Here is a 21,931-nt window from a genome sequence, read left to right on the forward strand (position 1 = left end):
GTCGACTCCCTTCGTGTTCAACTCTTGTAATGTTTTTCTCCTTATGCTAAACTCTTTTGGAAATGCTCAAGCTTGCATTTTCTTATGTATTTTTCCAAGCTTCTTTTTGGCCTACTTCTTTTCTTGGCTTCACTTCACATGTCCTCATTTTTTAACTTGTTATTCTTATGGACAAAGTTTTTGACATCAGCCTTCTCATTAATAATCAAAATGTTAGGGGCTGGGATTGTGGCTCAGCAGTAGAGTGCTCTCCTAGCATGCGAGGGGCCCTGTGTTCCATCCTCAGCACCACATATAAATGAATGGAATAAAGGTATTGTGTCCAACTACAACTAAAAAAATAAATATTTAAAAAAATATTAGACATCCAGGAATTACTATAGTCTCATACTGCAGTCTGCTCACATTCTTTTTTTTTTTTTTTGTGGTGCTGGGGATTGAACCCAGGATCTTGTGCATGTGAGGCAAGTACTCTACCAACTGAGTTATATCCCCATCCCTGACATTCCTTATTTTTGCAATAGGAATTCTATGGGTGGACTGAGGACACCATGAGACCATTGTTTTATGATTTCTTCTTTTCTCAAGTAACTGCAAGTCCCATTCTCCTAATATCTCAATAGCACAGTTTTAGTTTCCATTTATTCTTTCTTTTTTTAAATGTTCTCAGTGTTGTGTTTATTATAAAACATATAAATGTCAAGATATAGCTATAAAATCATAGATGTAAGTCATAGCCTTTTATATGCTAAAGGTGAATAGATCTCTCTTGCCCAGAAATATTTCAATAAATTCTATAACATTATGCATTCCTTGTCTATGCAACTCACAAAAATATGTTCATGCTGTTAATGTAAAATTATTTCTGATTTACTCAAAAATTTATCATTTGCTTATTTATTTGTAGAAAGATAGGACAAAGAAGAGGGGGAAGTTTGAAACACAGTGGCAAATGTTATTTAATCATTTCTATCTATATGTAGCAAATGTGCAATATAGCATCTCATTTTGAAGAAAAGGTTTAAAAATATGTCACACACTTGGAATGCCACTCCATGATTCTAACTATTGAATTACTCTAACAAAATTTCATCTTTCAAACAGAAAATTCTTATTAGACCCAATTATTAACCTGTGCTAATTTTTCAGTTAGCTCTACGGATTTAAGAGACAAAGTCTGGAGACTTTTACAGTACAAACTGATGTCTTCACAACTTTCCAGGAACAACACTCAACTGGCAATGAGGACTCATCAATGATTGATGTGCAAAACCTATCTTAAACATATATATGGCAGTTGATGCAAAATAAGTAATTTGCTACCCCCAGGAATTAGGGGCTCTTTGCCTTCCTGTATTTCAGAAGATGGTGAAGGAAATTAGGAAAAAAGGATTAGAGGGACCCCCTACTGAGCAGTTTTAGGGGGCCTGGCCTGCTACATACTTTAAAGAGTCAAACTGGGAGATGGGGAAATTTGGATCAAAGGGTATGTTCAGTGAAAGTAGAAGGAAGTATCCATTAAGATATACTTCTATGTGATTTCACTGCTTTCTTTGGTAATCCTTCCCTTTCCAGGTGCCCAGATGATCTATTCCCATTCACAGAGGTGAAATGCTTGTGAAAAGACAAATGGTGTGGCGATTGAACCTGGAGTCAGGCTGCAGGGTAGCAATCCCAGTTTCCTCCCTGGGTAGCAGGCTTTGTGTGACTGTTGACTTTCCAACAAAGAAGGAGGTATCCTGAGGTGAGCACCTGGCCTTTTCCCCATCTTTGCAGCTCAGTCAAGCATCCTGCCTCTCTATACTAACCTGATTTCTGGATCACGGTTTGAGAAGCCTAGTTTTGTGATTTCCTAAGTGATATTTTCTTAATAGTGATATTCTTTGGTGGCAGCTTCTGAGCTGGCGATTTTGTAGTTGACAGATTTGAAAGAAGAAACATGCATTTATTTCAAACTTTAATAGAAGATTTACTTGAGGCAGGCCTATGAAGATTCAGTAGAAAAACAAAGATAGTGCTCTCACGAAGTTGACATTCTGGTGAATTTAAAAGTAGTTTTTAAACATCCGCCAGGACTTATCCCCCTCTCTGCCCAGGGGAAGAGCCCTGACTTCTTGAAGTTCCCTGTTTAGGCAAAGAACACCTCTTTCCCAAGGGCCATTGTATACTAGCCTCAGTTCTCCTCTGACAAAATTTGAAAGATCATAAATTGCAAAGCAGCCAAAAAGGCTGGGGTCGCTGGAGGTGGCTTCTATTAGCGTCAATACGGCGAAGTCAGGGACCAAGCAGAAGCCTGAAAACTTCAAGCCAAACAAACTCTGAGATTACACCTCTCAACCTCCTCCTCCCCTTCAGAGAGCTAAGGTCGCTGTGAGACTTCTGTCTAGGGGCAACCCAGGGGAGGCAGGGGGCTCAGAGTAAACCGACTACTCTTCCCCGCCCATAACATGGGCTTTGCCCTGGAGCGCTTTGCAGAAGCTGTGGACCCGGCTTTCCAGTGCAAGCTGTGCGGCCAGGTGCTGGAGGATCCCCTGTGCACGCCTTGCGGCCACATCTTCTGCGCCAGCTGCCTGCTGCCCTGGGCGGCGCGGAGACGCCGGTGCCCGCTCCAGTGCCAACCGCTGGCGCCAGGAGAGCTGTATAGAGTGCTGCCGCTGCGCAGCCTCATCCAGAAGCTGCGCATCCAGTGCGACTACCGCGCGCGTGGCTGTGGCCACACAGTCCGGCTGCAGGAGCTGGCAGAGCACGTCGAGCACTGTGACTTCAGCCCAGCCAGTCACTGCCGCAGCCTCGCGGGCTGCGCCTTGGGCCGGGGCGGCTACCGAGACAGCGGGGACGTACCCGCGAGGGGGGGCTGCAGGCCAGAGACCAGAGCCCGTCCGGGCGGGGACACAGGCAGGGGGTCACCAGGCGGCCGCTGCAGCAGCGGACCGGGGCCGGAGCCTCAGGTCCTCGCCTGGAGGCAACGTGAGAAGGCGCTGCTCGAACAGCTCTGGGCGCTGCAGGGCGAGGTACAGCTCACAGCCCGCAGGTATCAGAAGAAGTTCACCCAGTACATGGCTCACATCCGCAACTTCGCCCGGGACCTGGACCGCGGCCACCGCAGGGTAAGCGTAGAGGGAGTGGGCACCTGGGAATGATCAATTGGGGTGGGAAGAGGAATACTTAAGAATTCCTTTAGGAGGTAGCATCTTTCTTTACTACGCAGTAAGAAGCATCACCCGCCCTGAATGTTCTCTGTGGTCATTTTCTTCTAAATGTGTTACTATTGCAGTTAGAAAGGAATGACCCTTTGCCGTTTATATTAGGATTGGAAAGAGTTAAACAGATTCAATTCCAACTTTTCCCTAAGAAGAAATTGGAAAAACTCATTTTCCCATCCAGACTCTTGTTTCCCATCTTTCACTCCCACTCCATCATCTCTGCCTATCTTTTGTGTCCGTGCAATGTGCCTGAAGCAAATCCCAGAGGGAAAGGCATTACCCATAAACGACTTACTTTTTCTGTCAAACTGCCCTTATCAATCAACTACCCTCTACTTAGTTTAGGGACTGTGAGAGAAGAGGGGACCAGGACAACCTCAGGGGTTGGGAGGTTGAAAGATGGGATTTCTTAGACCTTCTAGCTTCATCACCCTTACTCTTCCTAAAAAAAAAATTTTCCCTGCCTTGGAATCTCCGGAGGTTGTTAGTGGTGGTGGTGGGCGAACGTGCTTATGACTTGAGAAGCCTGGTCTGAGAGCAGCTACATCTATCAGCAATTAGACTGGCCCTGAGAGTCTTGACTGGGGCTGTTTTCCTTCTTTGTCGAAGCTGCTGCCCCTGATCTGCTTTCCTGGACCGCCCGCTTTCAGACGGCATAAACATGCCTCTTTGCAGCACCCCGTGTGAAGAGACTTGTTTATAAAGCTGTTACTTCTCTTCTGGAGGACTTCAGCACAGTGTTTGACATTGTTGGTCGCTGCCATGGTGAGCGGGGATTTAGCAGAACTTGCACTCCATTCAAGGAGCTGTTTTCATTTTTCAGTACTCCTGGGGAGGAGCAACCCAGACTGATTCCCATTTGGGACTGATTGCTTAGTACTGCCTCCAACGCAGGCACTGAATTTAGATGTTCCTGTCTTTTAACCAAAAAAATAAAATAATAATAATAATAATAATAATAATAATAATAATTATTATTATTATTATTATTATTACTGAAATGAGAGGGGCTAAAATGCTTCTACCCTGATAAGGGAAAACTTACCATGCTTTAAAAGATTTGATGTTAGGATTCTTTCTCTAGCTTACATACAGGTAAATTTACAAAAATGTGAGGACCCAGAGAGAAGCCCAGAAATGTATTACTAACCCAGGTTTCAAAGTCTGATGGAAAGAAGCAGCATCTAAGAGTAATAGGACAGAGAAGTCCACACAAGTCAAGCAATGGTTTGAAAGTGAGGAGCAACTGCCAATGATTTGCATATTAACTATCAGTTTCCCAGTGCTATTCAGAAATATTTTTCCACTGCCAGTAGGGGCTGCTGTGTGCACTGCCTGGGAGAAGCTCCTGGGAAAAGGTACTGGGAGCTTATGCAATGTTATCATTCAGAAGTAATTTACAAGGATTTAATTTCCCAAGATAAATTAGTATCTATAACCAGGAATAAAACTCATCTTGTCCAATACTGTTTCATCTTACATTTAAATTGGTCTTTACTCACAAACAGGTTGTAGATATAATTCCTATTTATTTAACTGTTGTTGGGCTATAAGAAAAGAAATACATAATATTTTACCTGGCAAAATTTTGCTTTTTTTTTCCTTCTGCAAGATTTGCACAAAACCAAATAGGGTTATTATTTAATATTAGGATTACTGTAACCTAACAGATCCTGCATTAGAGCATCAATCCAAATATTACTTAGCATTTATTAAATTCCTCAAGATTTAATCCCTTAAAATTTTGTAAAGTGAAAATTTTACAAAAATCTTTCTTAGATTCACTGACAATTTATTTTATTTTCTGTCATGGAAGGGAAAATTACAAAATTCCTGTAAAGTTAAACCAGAAATCTGTTTTAAATTATGGGGAAGGCAAAATTAGATGCTGCATTTGGATAAAAGCTGCATATGTAAAAATACAAAGCCATTTGGTCATTTTTGAAAATAGTTTCTTTTTTTTTTTTTACAAGCACGGTTGTTCCTTTTGAATACATAGTTTCAAATATTTTTAGGAAGAAATTAACCCCCAGCCACATTCAATAACCCTTAATTTTAAGCTTTTCTCCTATTCACATTTCATTTATTTACCATTTTAAAATAGCTTCACATTGTATTTGTTTTCTTTTATATTTGTAGCTTAGTCAGTTTATCCCTTTTCTTCTAGGATGGAGAACAGAAACCATTCACCATCGTGTTAGAAAGAGAAAATGACACCTTGGGATTCAATATTATAGGAGGTCGACCAAATCAGGTAACCCACCTTCTTAATATGTTACTCTCTTGGCTTATAAAATAATAGAAGTCTTAGCTTTCTTTTGTGGATTTAGGGTCAGAAAAACAAGTAGTTTCATCTTTAAAATTATACTTGTAATCAAATGCTGGATTCTTTAATGCAAAATTTCCAGTATGTACCAAGATTTTCTTTTAGAGAAAAGTAAAAATCAATGGCTAACAAACTGGGTTCCCCTAGCTGCTTTAAAAAAAGAGAGATACATTCCACATTTTATGTTTTTTGGCACCATTGGCAAATTTCTTAAATAATCTTATTGCACAATAATATGTATAGACAATTTCTGTTTGATATTAGGTGATTGTATTGTCTGCTTATACTTCCTATCTATTAAATCAAATTTTTAGACATTAATGCAAGCTGGGAAGTCTGCATGTTGAATGAACAGTTAAACTCAAGTAAGGGATGATTGTTTTCACAATTATTTAGGAAACTCCTTATTAAAGAAAGTTGATTTGAAATATTTTTAGCTTCCCAAATCAACTTCTTCGCTTAACTGAATGAACAATGATCTCCACATTAATACCAGTGGCTTTCAAAATGCATATTATAAGCTTATATACTATAGTTGCTAAGCTTTTTTACATCCTTCAAATTCTACATCAACTTAATTTTTACCATAGCTGGGGAAAGGTAGTAAAATTTTATAAATTATATTCTTTAATTTACACAATAAACTGCCTTGAAAAAAATTTGCATTCTACATTGCAAGTGTCACCCAAGGAAACTGTCATAGGGTTGTTGGCTATATGCTTTTCAAGTTAGGATAGTGATGTCCTGTTTCCTCCTGTGTCTATGATGCAGCTACCAAATCTAGCAACTCACCATTACTGTGCCTCTGCTTCTAATATGGTCCCCATGCATGATAAAAAGACAGAAGTCTTGTCATATCATTTTTGTTCTCTTTTCCCCCAAGGAATACTTTTATAAATGCCAGTTAGGTATTTGACATTTAGATAACACTGGATTTTTTTTTAAAGTCTCTTAAAACTCATGTTAAGGCAGGTTAATTAAGGAGAAGTTATTTTATTTTACCTTCCATGAAGTAAAATGACATTTCAAACTATATAATGATCTATCATAGGTAATGAACATTTTTTCTAAAAAAGTTTTATAATATAATTGGTTTCCTGAGACTGGATAAAATGTCCTATTTGAACCAAATGGCCATATGTTTGAGTTTCAGTCATGAGGCACATCGCAACTAGAAGCAGGCAAAGATCAGCTTTGAATGGATTTCCTTGTAGTTTAGTGTTGATCTTTGGGGATTTTACACTTGAGCAAGCTCCCAGCCACCTCTGTGAATAGACCTCATCAGAATTGTTTCCAAATTTGTCACATTGAGGGCCTAACTCATATTTTCAAATATAAGACCCATTCTCAAACATATTGTACAATACAGGCTGGATATGCTTTGTTTTCCTTCTGTAACTTTATCACTCTTTTTATTTAATATCTACTTTAGAAGTGTGATATTATAGAAATAAGACCTAGAAACCAGTCAATCTTACCTTGCACATGCCCTTTTCCCCAGAGCTTTTTATGTGTAGTTAAAAATGTGAAGTGAATAGATAATCTCGTCAGAGTTGCTGGACTTGTTCGTTACAGCTGTCATCCTGATTAATTATTGGTTGGTGTTAAGTAAGTTAAAATTCAGTGCCAAATTCCCAGCTGAGAGAGTTACATATTTAAGGAGGACTGGCAATGTTACATTTAGAAAATTGTCCTTTATAAAAATGTTACTTGCATATTTATTTCTGCTGATGAGTATATTTTTTTATAGAATAATCAAAAAGAATCATCTACTGAAGGAATTTATGTTTCAAAAATATTAGAAAATGGACCTGCTGACAGAGCAGATGGCTTGGAGATTCATGACAAAATCATTGAGGTAAGATAATAATAAAAGCTACACATGACCTATAAGTTAAATATTTAAACACTTGAAATTTCCAAGCTTATTGCTTTACCTTGGTATGGCCTTATTAGAATACATATCTAATGCAGCAGAGGAGGTATTACTTTTTTAATTCTTCACCAAAATGTGAAACTCTATGATGATACTTTATTAATTAATAGATATTGGAATAAAAGATTAAAATGCTTAAACTTTTCAAATGTGTTAATGAATAACTCTTTTAATAAATTGTCTCTTCCATGAACTGTAAGGATTCTTGTACAGTTATTAAAGAATTAATTTTGTAACATTTCAAAGGATGATAATCTCTGCTCAAGGACATTTTAGACAAGGAAATATTGCTATTTTAACTTGTGATTAGAATATGTAGAATTTGTAATAATTTATACAATGCCTTCACCTTTACCATTTCTTAGTTTAATATGATTTCATCATCCCATATCCTTTTTTTTTTAATGTTTGAAAAAAATAGGAAAGTAGCTTTTTTGTCCTGTTGAAAAAAAGTTGGTGGAAAACTTTTATTTTCTCTCATGTATGATACAACTATATTGTATTTGGTGATGATATGAGTAAATACCTTTATGCTAGTGATATTGAACTAAAATGTGGAATTTGGGGTTACTGCAGTCTGCCATCTTTCTCCTTTGTATGTTTCATTAACCAATTGAAATGGTATTCTTTGGCATTACCAAAATGATTAGGTTGCTTTTGTCAATGGATTTATTTCCAATGTATTAGTAAAGGTAAAGGTAGAAATTAGTAAGATGTATTTGACTCCACTATTTTTAAAAAAATTCTGTTTATTCTGTTATTTAGTCACTGATACTATCTTTCTGAATGTCTACATAAACTCTCTGGTTGGAAGCTATTTTTCTTTATTAAGATTTGGATAAAGTTTTAAATTTTTATTCAGTATTTGTACACAAGTTGAATTTTATATACATTGATATAGGATAAAAGCAAAGAATATGGAGGAGCCACTAGTTTTCTGTCTGAGGTGCGAGGGGGGAAGAACGCATAATATGTAGAACTTAGCTGACTAGACGCTTTGGGAAGAGAAAAGCGTTACCTTGGGCTGAGAAGGTCTGGGTTTCTGTTGTTTATTTGTTTGTGTATTTTTAATCTAAAGAGTTCTCTTTTATCAAGGTTTTCTGCTTCCAGTTGTATAGTCAAAAAAGCACAGATTGCTTTCACTGTTGCTATCAGCTTTTCTTGACAGTTTGCCTACTGAAAACATTTAGAAGCTATAGTTTCCAAAATTAGAATTTTTCTATTTCTACTCATGTTTGTGCATTATATTTTAAAGAACAGCATAATTTAAACGAAGTTGTCCTCATTATTGTCTGCCTTATCTCTAATGCATTTTCATTTTTCCAGATAAATAGAAAATGAACACTTATATTTTATGCTATTAGAAGGGCTGATGGAACTGAATTACATACATTCAATTACACACACACACACACACACACACACACACCACAGAAACAAGTACTGGCAATTTTAAAAGTAATTTATTCTAGATTCTAGCTGGGTAATAATGTTATAGATACTTCATTAATATTGCATTAAAAGGAAGGAAGAAGAACTTTTATGTTGCAATACTTTTGTTAATTACTCAGTTTTTGCTTATGTAAAGAGGCAATTCTGTAGTTTTACAAAAACTATAGTTGATAAATCCAGTGCAGCTAAAAATCTATATAATATGTTACTAATGTATGCAAGACTAGCTTTATTTTTTTAAGATAAAAGAAATCAACCATGGGAATCCAAATGGAATTTATTACTAGCTGCAATACTATTATTATTCACCTTGATTTGCATATATTAGCAATTAATGACAAGGACTTGAAACTTTTCTTATTTCAATATGAATTTTTCAATGTATCTTTTATGCGAGGATGCATTTGTATATGTGTGTGTGTGTGTGTGTGTGTGTGTGTGTGTGTATCCCACACACATGAAATCACTGTAATGGATTACTGTGGTCACATTTACAGTTAGGAAATGAATTAGACATGCATATTTCTATAATGTTGTCTTGTTAATTAGCATGAAATATTTTAGAAGGAAAATTATTAGAAATAAATACATCATATTTAGTTGCTGTCAGTTTTTTTAGTGGATAGATATTTGTGCGACTTTTTTTCTTTTCTTTTTTTATTGATTTTTTTTAAAAAAATGACAGCAGAATGCATTACAATTCTTATTACATGTATACAGCACAATTTTTCATATCTCTGGTTGTATATAAAGTATGTTGATGCCAATTCATGTCTTCATACATGTACTTTGGATAATGATGTCTATCACATTCCACCATCCTTGCTAATCCCCTACCCCTTCTTTTTCCCTCCTACCCCTCTACCTTATCTAGAATTCATCTATTCCTCCCATGCTCCCCCTCCTTACCTCACTATTAGTTAGCTTCCTTACATCAGAGAAAACATTAGGCATTTGTTTTTTGGGGATGGGCTAACTTCACTTAGCATTATCTTTTCCAAACGCCATCCATTTACCTACAAATGCCATGATTTTACTCTCTTTTATTGCAGAGTAAAAACTCCATTGTGTATATATGCCACACATTTTTTTTATCCATTCATCCACTGAAGGGCATCTAGATTGGCTCCATAGTTTAGCTATTGTATGTTGTGCTGCTATAAACATTGATGTGGTTGTGTGTGACCTTAATATCTATTTAAACAAAGAGCATATTTGCCTTGTGCATATGTATCATAAAAGATCTTTATGGATTAAGAAAAGTTAAACATGTGAAGCTTGTCAGTTATTTAACGTATCTATCATATGGTCTCAATCAAACTTAGTGGTGTGCAGCTAATGGTAAATCAAGAAGAAATGTATCAATTTATTTAAAATACACAGAGCCAGAAAAACAGATTTTTAAAATAAAGACAGTAAGTTCTGTTTTGTGATCAATAATTTGTTGATTGACTAAATTTAATAGATTTTCTCTTTCAGTTTTTGAATATCAAATGGCTATGCTGATTTTAACCTAGAGCAACAAATAAATTCAGTAGCAGTGTAGACAGCACAAATATTTCAAGTATTACGAAACTATCCATACAACCTAACTGCCCCAATATATTGTGAGAACTTATCTTTTAACTGATTGTTTCAAGATCTACTCAAAAACATTTTAGAAAACAAACAAAAAATATGTAAAATAACATAATTTTACTAAATCACTTATTTGAATAAGAAGATATGTTACAGATTTGGTCCTATTATTGGTTAAAATGACTTCACTAATACTCAAAAATATTGGTCATAACAATTTTTCCATTGTTAAGCAAAGCCCAACAATTCTAGAAGTATCATTTTAAAAATCTAGATTGTACTAACGCTGATGGAATTAACAATCATGCAAGAATAAAAAATATCACAGTCACAAAGTAAGCCCATGTTGTAGTTTTCATATCACAGAAGACAAGTTGATTTTTGTGTTCAGTCTCCACAAGCCACTTTGTTGCCCAGTTTCTAAGTATTCCCACATCCACATTTGTGAAAATATTCACTGTTTGAAAAACTGCTCTGATATTTGATTTGCAGCATTAGGTAGCAAACTGTCTATCTCTGGAGAGTGAAAAGGCCAAGGAAGCTTCTTGAAATATCACAGGAATCCACATAGACTAGGCATTTACTCATATGCATGAAAATAAAAGCATATTTTGCTTGCTATTTTTTTTTTTTTTTTTGCCTTTTCAAGACTCAAAAGGAGCACAGAGCCTCTTTGCTATTAGAAACTTGAACACAGTTCTAAAAGAGGCTACTACTGTTGCTGTAGTTATCATCGTGTTAGGATGCCTAATGCATACATGGGAAAGAGCTGAGAACCAAAGTTCTCTGCTGCTGTCAATAACATTGTTCCTGTGTTATTACTGTGATGTTGGTAGCAGGTACTGTAGACATAACCTAAGAGTGCAAAAAGGTGCACAGCTATTTATGGCTCCTTGTTCACTTTCTTGCCCCACACCTTCCTCCAGCTCCCAGCCAATGCTGTGTAACAGAACAGTGCTGGTGCAGGGTGGTTACCATTCTTCTCTCCACTTCTGGAGACCAGAGGAGTCTGTTACATCAATACTTTTGGGGAAAAAAAAGCAGTGTTTTCAAATATATATTTGTCTTTTCTATATTTAACTTGAAATGCATAGTGAAACACAACTAAAAAGCCATTTTATTTTTCTTTGCAAGTAGTTCCCGCACTGAACAGTGACATTGTACTGCTTTCCATGAGGTGCAGAGTTCAGTACTAGAAGAGGGAACTTACTTGCCAGAATGTAATTATACTTTCCTTTAGTTCTGTAATATTTTCACTCCTGGATTTTTTGCCATCACTCCCTGCACAGCTAAAGTAAAAAATCTTTATTAGCTCTCACATTTATTTGGCTAAAGTTTTGCAGAGTAGTTTACAGCTGTTAAAGGAGGAAAATTAGGTGCAGATCAGAGCTAGACACTTTTAAATATTTAATCAGATCTACTTGATGCTTCTTCTGTGTATTTCTGATGGCACTTCACACCCCACATGCAGGCCTCATGTGTTCATTATAAGAAGTATTTGCAAGTTTTGTAGGTCATCTGTAAAACTAGTGGGCAGGTAGTATTTTTGACAAATTATTGTTTAATAATCTGAACACACCACTGAATGCTTCAATAGAATAATATCCTCATCCCATATTTTAAAAGTGTATTTTAACTGTTCAAATAACAAACTGGTTGTTTGAAAGAATGAGGAAGGACCTAAAAGCAATTATACTTATTCAAATGAATAAGTGAAATTTGTAAACATAATTTAATGCTACTCAATCAAATGTAGTTTCAGCAACATAATGCAGTTATTATACAATTGTATATTTTAAAGTATCTTGAAAAACAGTGTGTTACAGTTGAAAGACGCCGAGATCTGAAATCAAGGAGACCTGGCTGAAATTTCTGTCCTGGGAGTTAAAATTTATGTGACCTGACCAAGCCAGCTATGCCTCAGTCTCTGCACTATTCCGTTTCTGTATATACAAGTGCCTCCCCCAAGGGAAGATTTGGGTACTTCACTATTGTGTATCTACTGTATTTTATTAAGTTTGTACAAGTAAATTTTCTCCACAATACAAGGAGGGAAATCGCCACTAGTTCCTTCTATTTCTTCCCTGGGAAACTCCAGGCTATCAGCTGCCAACTTTCAAGTCATTCCTTTGTGTATAGACACATGAGTTTAGATGAAGAAATGGTTTTAGCTTGTGGATTTTCGCATATCCAAATGAATACCCAGAGGCAAGAAGAGCTGTAGGGGGACTTTTGTAACCATGTGGTTATGAGCTAATTCATTCATCCAACAAGTATTTATGCATTGCTTCATATGTGCCAGGTGGTGTGCTCTGTGTTACAGAAAAGATCACTAAGACCCCTCTCTGCACTCAAGTGGCTGAAGGTGGAAAGCTGTTTTATGCCCATGAGAAACCTTTCCTTGAAGTTGCCACTTCAGTTCTTAAAGATGTAAATGGACATTACTGTCTTGCCTTAGTGGATTGACACTATGGGTTAATTTTAGTTCTGCCATCATTCTACAAGTAGTTCAATGCATTTTTAGAAATCATGACACGGGTTAGTGAAGTAGTAGAATCTGGGGGTGTGAGACAGCATTGTGGTTCAGGAAGGAGTACGGTCTCTGAACTTGAGTCTTGGCCTTGAATTTGTGCTAGATTATAATGGAAGCTTTCTCAAATTCTCTGTTTCTTTCCTGTAAGTATATGTGTCACAAGAGGTAAAAGTTATGGTTTAACATATCACCCAAGGGTTTATACATTGGACACTTAGTCCCCATTTTTGTGGTAGTCTTAAGTGGTCACAGGACCTTTAAGCAAAGGGAGTCTAGTGAGAGGTTATTGAGGGAATCATCCTAGGAAAGGATCAAGGCAGTTTTGTTGGACTCTGACTAGTTCTCTCTAGAGCATTGTTTTAAAAGAGCAATATTGGCCCCTCCCTGGGCTCTGGCTTCCTGCTTTGCCATATGACCTCTCTCTTTAATGTGTATTCCGACTGTTCTGGTGCCATGCCTTTAAACCTCCAGTACTGTGAGCTGAATAAACCTCTTCTTTAAAGCATCTAGCCTCATGTATTTTGTTATAGTAACAGAAAATTGGCTAATACACTAGTCCTTTCTATTTTCTGTCTAAATGATCATTTTTTTTTGTCATTCCACTGAGTTTTCATTATTAATAAATACAGTTTAAATTTACAAAAGAAAGGCTGGGAAGGTCTTTATGCAACTGAGCTTTAGTGTGTTAAGTACTGGTATATTTATTGTAAACTTATAAGACATAAACTTGGGTTTGATTTATTGAGGGCTAAGTTCCCATGAAAGGAAACCAGGCCCCCACATGACTGTGCCAATTGCATACTGCATTACCCCATTTGGTGTCCTTCTCAGGAGGTCTAACTGTGCTTGCTAGTCTCCTCCTCACAGCACCTGTAACATTATCACAATTTATCTTAAAATGAGATACAGTGTTGATTTTAGGTAAATGTCAGAGTGGGCTGTGTGTTACTGGTTTTCAACCTCCTTTTTTTCTTTTAATCATCCTAGCCATCTGGCAATTTCTTCTTAACTTTCTATTTCTCTGCAACATTGGAAGATGTTGAGTACCATTTGAACTTCAGCTGAAGATGATGCCCTAATCTTTCTCCAGCTTTTGCCATTTTTCTCCTCGATGTTCCCTTTACTTACCTGCTGTCATTTGTAAATCACTTTGCTCACCACTAGAGGATTTTTGTTTTTACTCTTTTGCTGAAGGTCCCTCATTAGCTTATTATGGCTTGAATATGAGCTGTCCCCCCAAAACAAGAATCTTCAGAAGTGAAATGTTTAGATTATGATAGCCGTAACCTAATCAGTCTATCCTAGTTTGAATGGACTGACTGGATGGTCTATAGGCAGGTGCACCAAGGCTGGAGGAGGTGATCACTGGGGGCATGCCCTGGAAGGATTGTTATTCCTGAGGCCCCTTCTTCTGTTTTTCCTTCCTGATCTGCTATCAGCTGAGCACCTTTCCTTCTCTGGGTCATTTCTCCATGATGAGCTACCTCACTTTGAGCCCAGAACAGTGGAATCCTCTGTCTATGAAATGAGACCTTTGAAACCATGAATCCCAAATAAACTTTCCTTCCTCTAAGCTGGTTTTTTTTTTTTTTTTTTTTTTTTTTGTGTGTGTGTGTGTGGTTTGGTGACAGTGACAAAAGACTAACTAAAACATTAGCATTCTACTGTCAGCAGGTTAAAATTCAGCTTTCTTCTTCTTTTGTGGTGCCACGGGTTGAACCCACGGTCTTGGGCACACTAGGCAAGTGCTTTATTGCTGAGCTACATCTCCACTCTCCAGAATCCAAGTTTTTAGTGAAGCAAAAGGAGTTCTTCAAAACCTTTACGTTAAATATTGTTTTTCTCTCTAGATCCTCTAATATAGTCACATGAAATGCCTCTCCTTTCCTATCTTTAGTGCTCTATGTTTTTTCTTTTCTTTCCCTGCTATCTGATATTCTTTACCAGGCTCTTCTCTAGCTGGAAAACCCCTTAAATCCTTTTACATGCCCTGAAGCCCTTTCCAACCCACCAAGCAGAATCACTTTATTATCTGTGTTGCCAAAAAAATTTTAGACCTTTTACTTTCATAGCAATTTCATGTGCTAGGGTGAATATTTATTCTTTGGTGTTCTTAAATGTGGTTTTGGTATTTTATTGAAATTATTATCCTTCAGCATTGATACTGGTAAACTCCACACATTCTGTTCAATTTCATTGAATATTGGAATAAATGAATGGATTAATCTTGAGCTCAGGATTTTAGGCATTATGGTCTTTATCCAAGGGTTTTTTCAATGTCCCTGAAATCTTGCTGGGTGGGCAGTCAATCCCTAATGGTTGTCTTAGCACATCCTATTCCTTGGTTTTGTATCTTAACTGCAAGATGGCTCAGAAATTAAGTGACTTACTCTTCCTTAAGTTTCAAGATCTCTAAAATCTAGTGACAGAGGTCTGAAGAATTTGTACCTCTCTAGATTGTTTCTTCTACCTACAAATCAAAAAAGAATTCAAGTGTGCAATGCAGGGTTTCAAATTTTATTTATGTTAATGTCTAAATTGGATCTGAAGACAGGTTTGTTGACTTTCACCCTAATGCAGAGTTTTAGTTATTGAACTTGAAGGTCAGTGGTAAAGCTGTCTGAATGTACTTGCAGAATATGGCCTTGGACCAAATATGAAATAAAAAAATAATATGATTAACCACAGAGGAATCTAAAAGATGAAAGATATTTTCCATATTTCCAAACATTGGAAATGTTTTGGTGAAAAGACAGAGTTAAAAACTTCCTAGAGCACTGGGATGGTCAGGGAGTATCTTTGAAGTTCTCGGGATGAGAAATGCTTGGAATAATTAACAGTAGCCCCAGCTGTGAGGACACCTGTGTAGGACTTTAAGGAACAATTCTCACAGCTTGTTCTGGGAACTTTTTTTTTTTCATAGAGCAAATGCTGCTGATTCCAAGTAGATTTTACTTTTTCTGAGAAGATATGTGAATGGAAACATTTCCGCTCTTTTCTAAAAATCCTGTTTCATCCCAGTGCCTTGAGAAAACATCCCAAAGAAGAAAAAGGCAACTGGCAAGTGTGGGGTGGATCTGATGCTTGATCCTCTTAACCCTAAGAATTTGAATTATCCTGTCCACACCAGAATCCAGTGGCCTTATGAGTAATACTTTGAATCACTTCCCTCTTCTTTTTGAAGCTGTTAACTGTGTTCTGAAGAAAAAGCAAATGATTCTTTTTTTTGTAATCAGCAATTCAAACGTGATTCATTGTTACCTTCAAATAAAAAATGTTCCCCTATATAAAAATTATTCTTTATGTGGTTTCAACTATTTTAAACAATTCTTTATTACTATAGAAGATACAGAGGTATATATTCAGCTCACAAAATTAGATGGGCAACAGACTATAATCACTTTATAGATAGGAGATAACTATTTTTCATAATATAGATTAGGAAACAATTTATCACTGGGTAGATAGAAAAATATATAATGTTCAATTAGAATTTTTCAGATATTTTTACCTAAAATTAGGTAATTGGGTATTTTAGTCACATAACCTGTCACATTAAAAGAAACAATACATTTGCTTTTGAAATCATATTTCAGAAAAGAAATCATTAGTTAACAAAAATGTTTTTCTTATATGAAAGATAATCAGTTTTTAAAGTAGTTTACTACAAACGTGATTCCCCAAGTAAAGAACACATGTTTGAATAACAATTGGCTTTTAAAGCAGCTGGAGGTAAAAAGATCTGTTGGTGATGATACAGGACTCTCAGAGCTTATAATCAGGAGAAGACAGCTGTATATTGAACAAATAAACTATAAGTAAATGACCTGAACTCAGTGGTGGATGACTGGCACAGAGGAGCTACCCAAAAGACTTCCCTCATCTGACGGTGGTATGAAGCTTAAAGAGTGAAATAGAACTTGAAAGGGCCTTTACAGGAAAGGTGAGAGATAAGAAGGTAAGTGCGTGCAGCAAGAACTTTCCAGATTTAGGAAGAATGCCATGAGGAGCAGGATTTGAATGTCTTGCTGGGCAGCCTCATCATTTGATAATAATGAATGTTATAGAAAAATATATCAGCTAATACTTATCATTATGATAAGCATGCCTAATGTTCTTCTTAGGTATTAATGTGTCTCCTCCTCACAGCTCTATGAGGTTGGTACTGTATGAGTGGTAGGATCCTGATTTTCCAGAGGAGAAAACAGATACAGAAGTCAGTTTGCCACCATCACAGAGCAGGAGCTCCTGGGTCAGTTCTTGACCATCATTTGATTCTACCTATTATTAAGAAGTGCTCAGTTGTAGCAGACTTTGAAGAAAGTTCCTATACTACAGGACATGAGAAGTCAGTGTTAAAATTCGAGCAGGGGAATGACATGGGTAAAGCAATGATTTAAAGATTAAACCTCCTGCAGACTTCACTGAGGTACATAAATAGTTTGAAAAGTAAAGGTATTTGAGACAGGGAGATTGATGTGTGAGGATTGCAGTTGCCCATATGAGATAAGTGTAGGAAGCAAAACAACGGAAAGCTGCTGGAAGCTAGTGATGGGTGGGTGACCTTATCTATTCATCATACTTACCTTGAATATTTTCCTTTGTCTTCATTTTTCAATAGTTCATTCTGTTTAGTCTACTACCACTGAGATTATGTACTTTCTATTGTTTTCTTCATTGTAGTGTGCAAAATAGTGTTTTGTCTAAATAATCTTTGAAAATCTATCCTCTAATTGGTCAGCTAAGACAGAGTTTTAGGAAGTCTTGAATGGTTTTGCTTTAAAGACAGCCTGTGAAATTCTTTGAAACATGGAGAGGGAGAAAGAGATTGAGTATCCAAATGTTTGATGCGTTATTCTGCCTTGAGGAGCACTAAGGTGTCCCAGAATAATTTTCTTTTTTCTTTTTTTTTTTTTTAATAAGAACATTTGTTTATTGAAAAAACATAAAACCATGGGGGCTATGAACTATGTGAGTCTATAGGGTGTCCTAACTGAGGGATTCTTCAGGGTGAATTATCTTGCTTCTACAGAAATATCTCTTTAATACATAAAACCATGAACTGTCTGAATCTATAGGGTGTCTTAACTGAGGGATTCTTCAAGGTGAACTTTCTTGCTTCTACGGAAATGTCTCTTGGGTGCCCGCTCACCAGGGATCTGGTTTGCCCTCTCAGTGTTCCTTCTCCCCTGAACACAGGGAAAAAAATGCTTCCTGAACCATTTGCCAATGGATCGGAAATTCAGACAATTTGTAGTCTCCGTGTCGGTAGGAATCTCTGTCTCCACTGGTTGCTTCGGTGACCCTGAAGGATCCTTTTCAGGGCAACTCTCCTGGCTTGTTATATGGAATGGAGTGCCGGTGGACAGCTGGACATCTTCAGTGGCTTCACTGTCATATTTTTCATCTTCTAGAAGTTCCTTAAGTTTCTGTGATACATCAGAGAGTTTGGAGATAGTTTGTTTTACCTTCTCCTTCTGGTTTTTATCTAACTTTTTGATTTCTTCCTTTAGTTCCAACGTAATTGGTGAGTTTTCGTCGTTAGAGCCTGTAACAGTATCGAAGATCAGAGTAATGAGTAGTTTGCATAGCTTCTCCGTGTTCAGATTTTCATCCTTTTTTCCTAAGAACTCATTCTCCTGGTTTTTGTTGTCTTCACGGTCAAGGTTTAGAGCATCCAATAATTTGGCGATATTTTGTTTGCAGATTTTCTCTGGCTTGTCCAAATCTTGATCACTTATCTCAGTGGGGATACTTACATTTTCAGTCTCCAATGACCCATGGACAGGCGGGAAGTAGTGGGAGGAAGAGCTAGATGAAATGACGCCTTCGTAGGGCGCTATGCCCTCATAGGCAATGTTGTTGTTTTCAGAAGCAGTGCCATTATCATAGGCAGTAGCAATCTCAGGGGCTTCGGCAGCCTCACTAGCAGTGGTGTTTTCATAAGCAATGCCGTTGTCATAAGCAACAACGTTGTCATAGGCAACAACATTGTCATCGGTGACAATGTTCTCATAGCCAATGCTGTCCTCCAAGGCTAAATAGTGTTCAGAGGTGCTTGGGTCTGATTTAGAATCAGAAATTTCTTCCTCTTTTTCATCATATTTATTAGTAGAGGATGAGTCATCCATGTTGTTTAAGGTATCAAAAACCGTCTCCACAAACTCAGGAAACTTCAAAAGAGAAACATTAATAGGTGATATTGGTAAGACAGTCATGTAATTTGGCAAGAATTCCCATTCAGAACTATCCCACTAAGGCAGAAGCACATCCTATGTTTGCAGTCTCCAGTTAAGGGCAGAAGAGACAGGCCTTTCTCTTTCTAAACTTATGGTATAAGAACCCTCTGTACTGATCATCTCCATCTGATACCTCTCATATTTTTTCTTATTATACTTCAAAGAATTCCTATCCTAAAAGATGGTTGTATATAATTTAAACAATTCTGGAAAGCAGGAAGAAGGAAATCACTGCCCCTACGATCTCACCTCATCCAGAGATAATGATAACCATCAATAAAAGAGTTCTTTTTCTCTATATATACATACATATACAGAAATTAGGTCATGGCACAGCCTAAAAGAAGCACACATGGCTATTCTGTAATTCTTAACTACTTTCTCATTAATTACTCTTAGGTGACCACCATTAATGACCATTATTTAGCTGTCAATGACCCTTAGAGTATTAAAACCATTAACAATGGTTGTATTAATGACAGTAAACCCCCTTATCCACAAATCTCTATCTCTCTTTTTGTAGTCTTATAGGTTGGATTATTGGACCAAAGATCACAACTACATTAAAGTCTTATAATCATTGATTCTAAGTATCTTTCTAGAAAGAGTACAGCTATTTAAATGCCTGTCCTCCCATCATCTGATGGCTTCTTTAGATTAGCATTTTCCATGATCCCCTGACAAGTAAGTGGGGAAAAGCACACGTATACAACCGTTCTCTCTCCCCCTTTCTCTCTCATCCTCTCTCTCTCAATTTCTCTCTCCTCTCAATTTGTCTCTCCTCTCAATTTCTCTTTTCTCTCTCTCTCTCTCTCACACACACACACATACACACACACACATTGCAGTCTGTCACACCCAGCTCTGAGGGTTTCCACACGAAACAGATGCTGCAAACTCCAGAGGCACGAACGAGGGACGTCTGAACTCGTTCAGGTCCTTGGTTCAAGTGGCTAAGCAGCAGCACAACTATGAGAAATCTATGTTCTGAGACAGTTGGCTACCATGGCAACAGAAGAACCATATAATAACAAGAAATGTATAAGGAGGAAAAGGGGATATAAAAATCAAAGGACCCCTCCTCTTGTTGTCATAAGTTTTTGTGTTGCTGTGACCAAAATATCCAATGAGAACAACTTAAAGGAGGGAAAGTTTAATTTGGGCTCAGGTTTTCAGAGGTCTCAGTCCATAGACAACATACACAACAACTCCCTTGTTCTGGGCCCAAGATGAGGCAGCACATCATGGGGAAGGTCCCAGAGGAGGAAAACTGCTCATCCATCCCATGGTGTGGTCAAGAAACTGAGATAGAGGAAGGGGCTGCAGGATGAGTAACACTCCCAGGGCACTCCCCCAGTGACCCAACTCCTCCAGCCATGTCCCACCTGCTTACAGATACCACCGAGTGAGCCCATTCAAACTAGGATGAACTTATTAGGTTACGGCTCTCATAATTTACTCTTTTCACCTCTGAATATTCTCCTTTTTTTTTTTTTTTTTTTTTTTAATTTTTTATTGTGGGTTGTTCAAAACATTACAAATTTCTTGACATATCATATTCCACACTTTGATTCTAGTGGGTTATGAACTCCCACCTTCACCCCATACACAGATTGCAGATTCACATCAGTTACACATCCATTGATTTACAAATTGCCATACTAGTGTCTGTTGTGCTCCGCTGCCTTTCCCCTCATCCACCCTCCCCCCTCCCCACCTCTCCCCTCCCCTCCCCTCCTCTCTCTCTACCCCCTCCACTGTATAACCCTGAGGGTCTCCTTCCATTACCGTGCAATTTACCTTCTCTCTCCCTTTCCCTCCCACCTCTCATCCCTGTTAAATGTTAATCTTCTTCTCCTGTTCTTCGTCCCTACTCTGTTCTTAGTTACTTTCCTTATATCAAAGAAGACATTTGGCATTTGTTTTTTAGGGATTGGCTAGCTTCACTTAGCATAATCTGCTCTAATGCCATCCATTTCCCTGTAAATTCTATGATTTTGTCATTTTTTAATGCAGAGTAATACTCCATTGTGTATAAATGCCACATTTTTTTTATCCATTCGTCTATTGAAGGGCATCTAGGTTGGTTCCACAGTCTTGCTATTGTGAACTGTGCTGCTATGAACATCGATGTAGCAGTGTCCCTGTAGCATGCTCTTTTTAGGTCTTTAGGGAATAGACCAAGAAGGGGAATAGCTGGGTCAAATGGTGGCTCCATTCCCAGCTTTCCAAGAAATCTCCATACTGCTTTCCAAATTGGCTGCACCAATCTGCAGTCCCACCAGCAATGTACAAGTGTACCCTTTTCCCCACATCCTCGCCAGCACTTGTTGTTGTTTGACTTCCTAATGGCTGCCAATCTTACTGGAGTGAGATGGTATCTTAGGGTGGTTTTGATTTGCATTTCTCTGACAGCTAGAGATGTTGAGCATTTTTTCATGTACTTGTTGATTGACTGTATGTCCTCCTCTGTGAAGTGTCTGTTCAGGTCCTTGGCCCATTTGTTGATTGGGTTGTTTGTTCTCTTATTGTCTAATTTTTTGAGTTCTTTGTATACTCTGGATATTAGGGCTCTATCTGAAGTGTGAGGAGTAAAGATTTGTTCCCAGGATGTAGGCTCCCTATTTACCTCTCTTATTGTTTCTTTTGCTGAGAAAAAACTTC

At 37.5% G+C, this 21,931-nt stretch overlaps 1 protein-coding gene across 1 annotated transcript in view; it reads left to right on the forward strand.

The window, feature by feature from the left end:
- Nucleotides 1-2,297: 2,297 nt before the first annotated feature.
- Nucleotides 2,298-21,931, forward strand: part of Pdzrn4 (PDZ domain containing ring finger 4) — a 385,332-nt gene continuing 365,698 nt past the window's right edge. Inside the window, exons 1-3 of the mRNA XM_046436374.2 lie at nucleotides 2,298-3,107; nucleotides 5,371-5,457; nucleotides 7,280-7,387. Coding sequence (XP_046292330.1) covers nucleotides 2,448-3,107; nucleotides 5,371-5,457; nucleotides 7,280-7,387 — 855 coding nt within the window. The 5' untranslated portion in view covers nucleotides 2,298-2,447. The remainder of the gene's footprint in view (nucleotides 3,108-5,370; nucleotides 5,458-7,279; nucleotides 7,388-21,931) is intronic.

This window comes from Marmota monax, unplaced genomic scaffold, assembly GCF_021218885.2.
Source record: "Marmota monax isolate L192 unplaced genomic scaffold, Marmota_monax_Labrador192_F-V1.1 WCK01_AAM20220418_F8-fsc00012, whole genome shotgun sequence".
In the NCBI taxonomy this organism is placed as follows: domain Eukaryota; kingdom Metazoa; phylum Chordata; class Mammalia; order Rodentia; family Sciuridae; genus Marmota; species Marmota monax.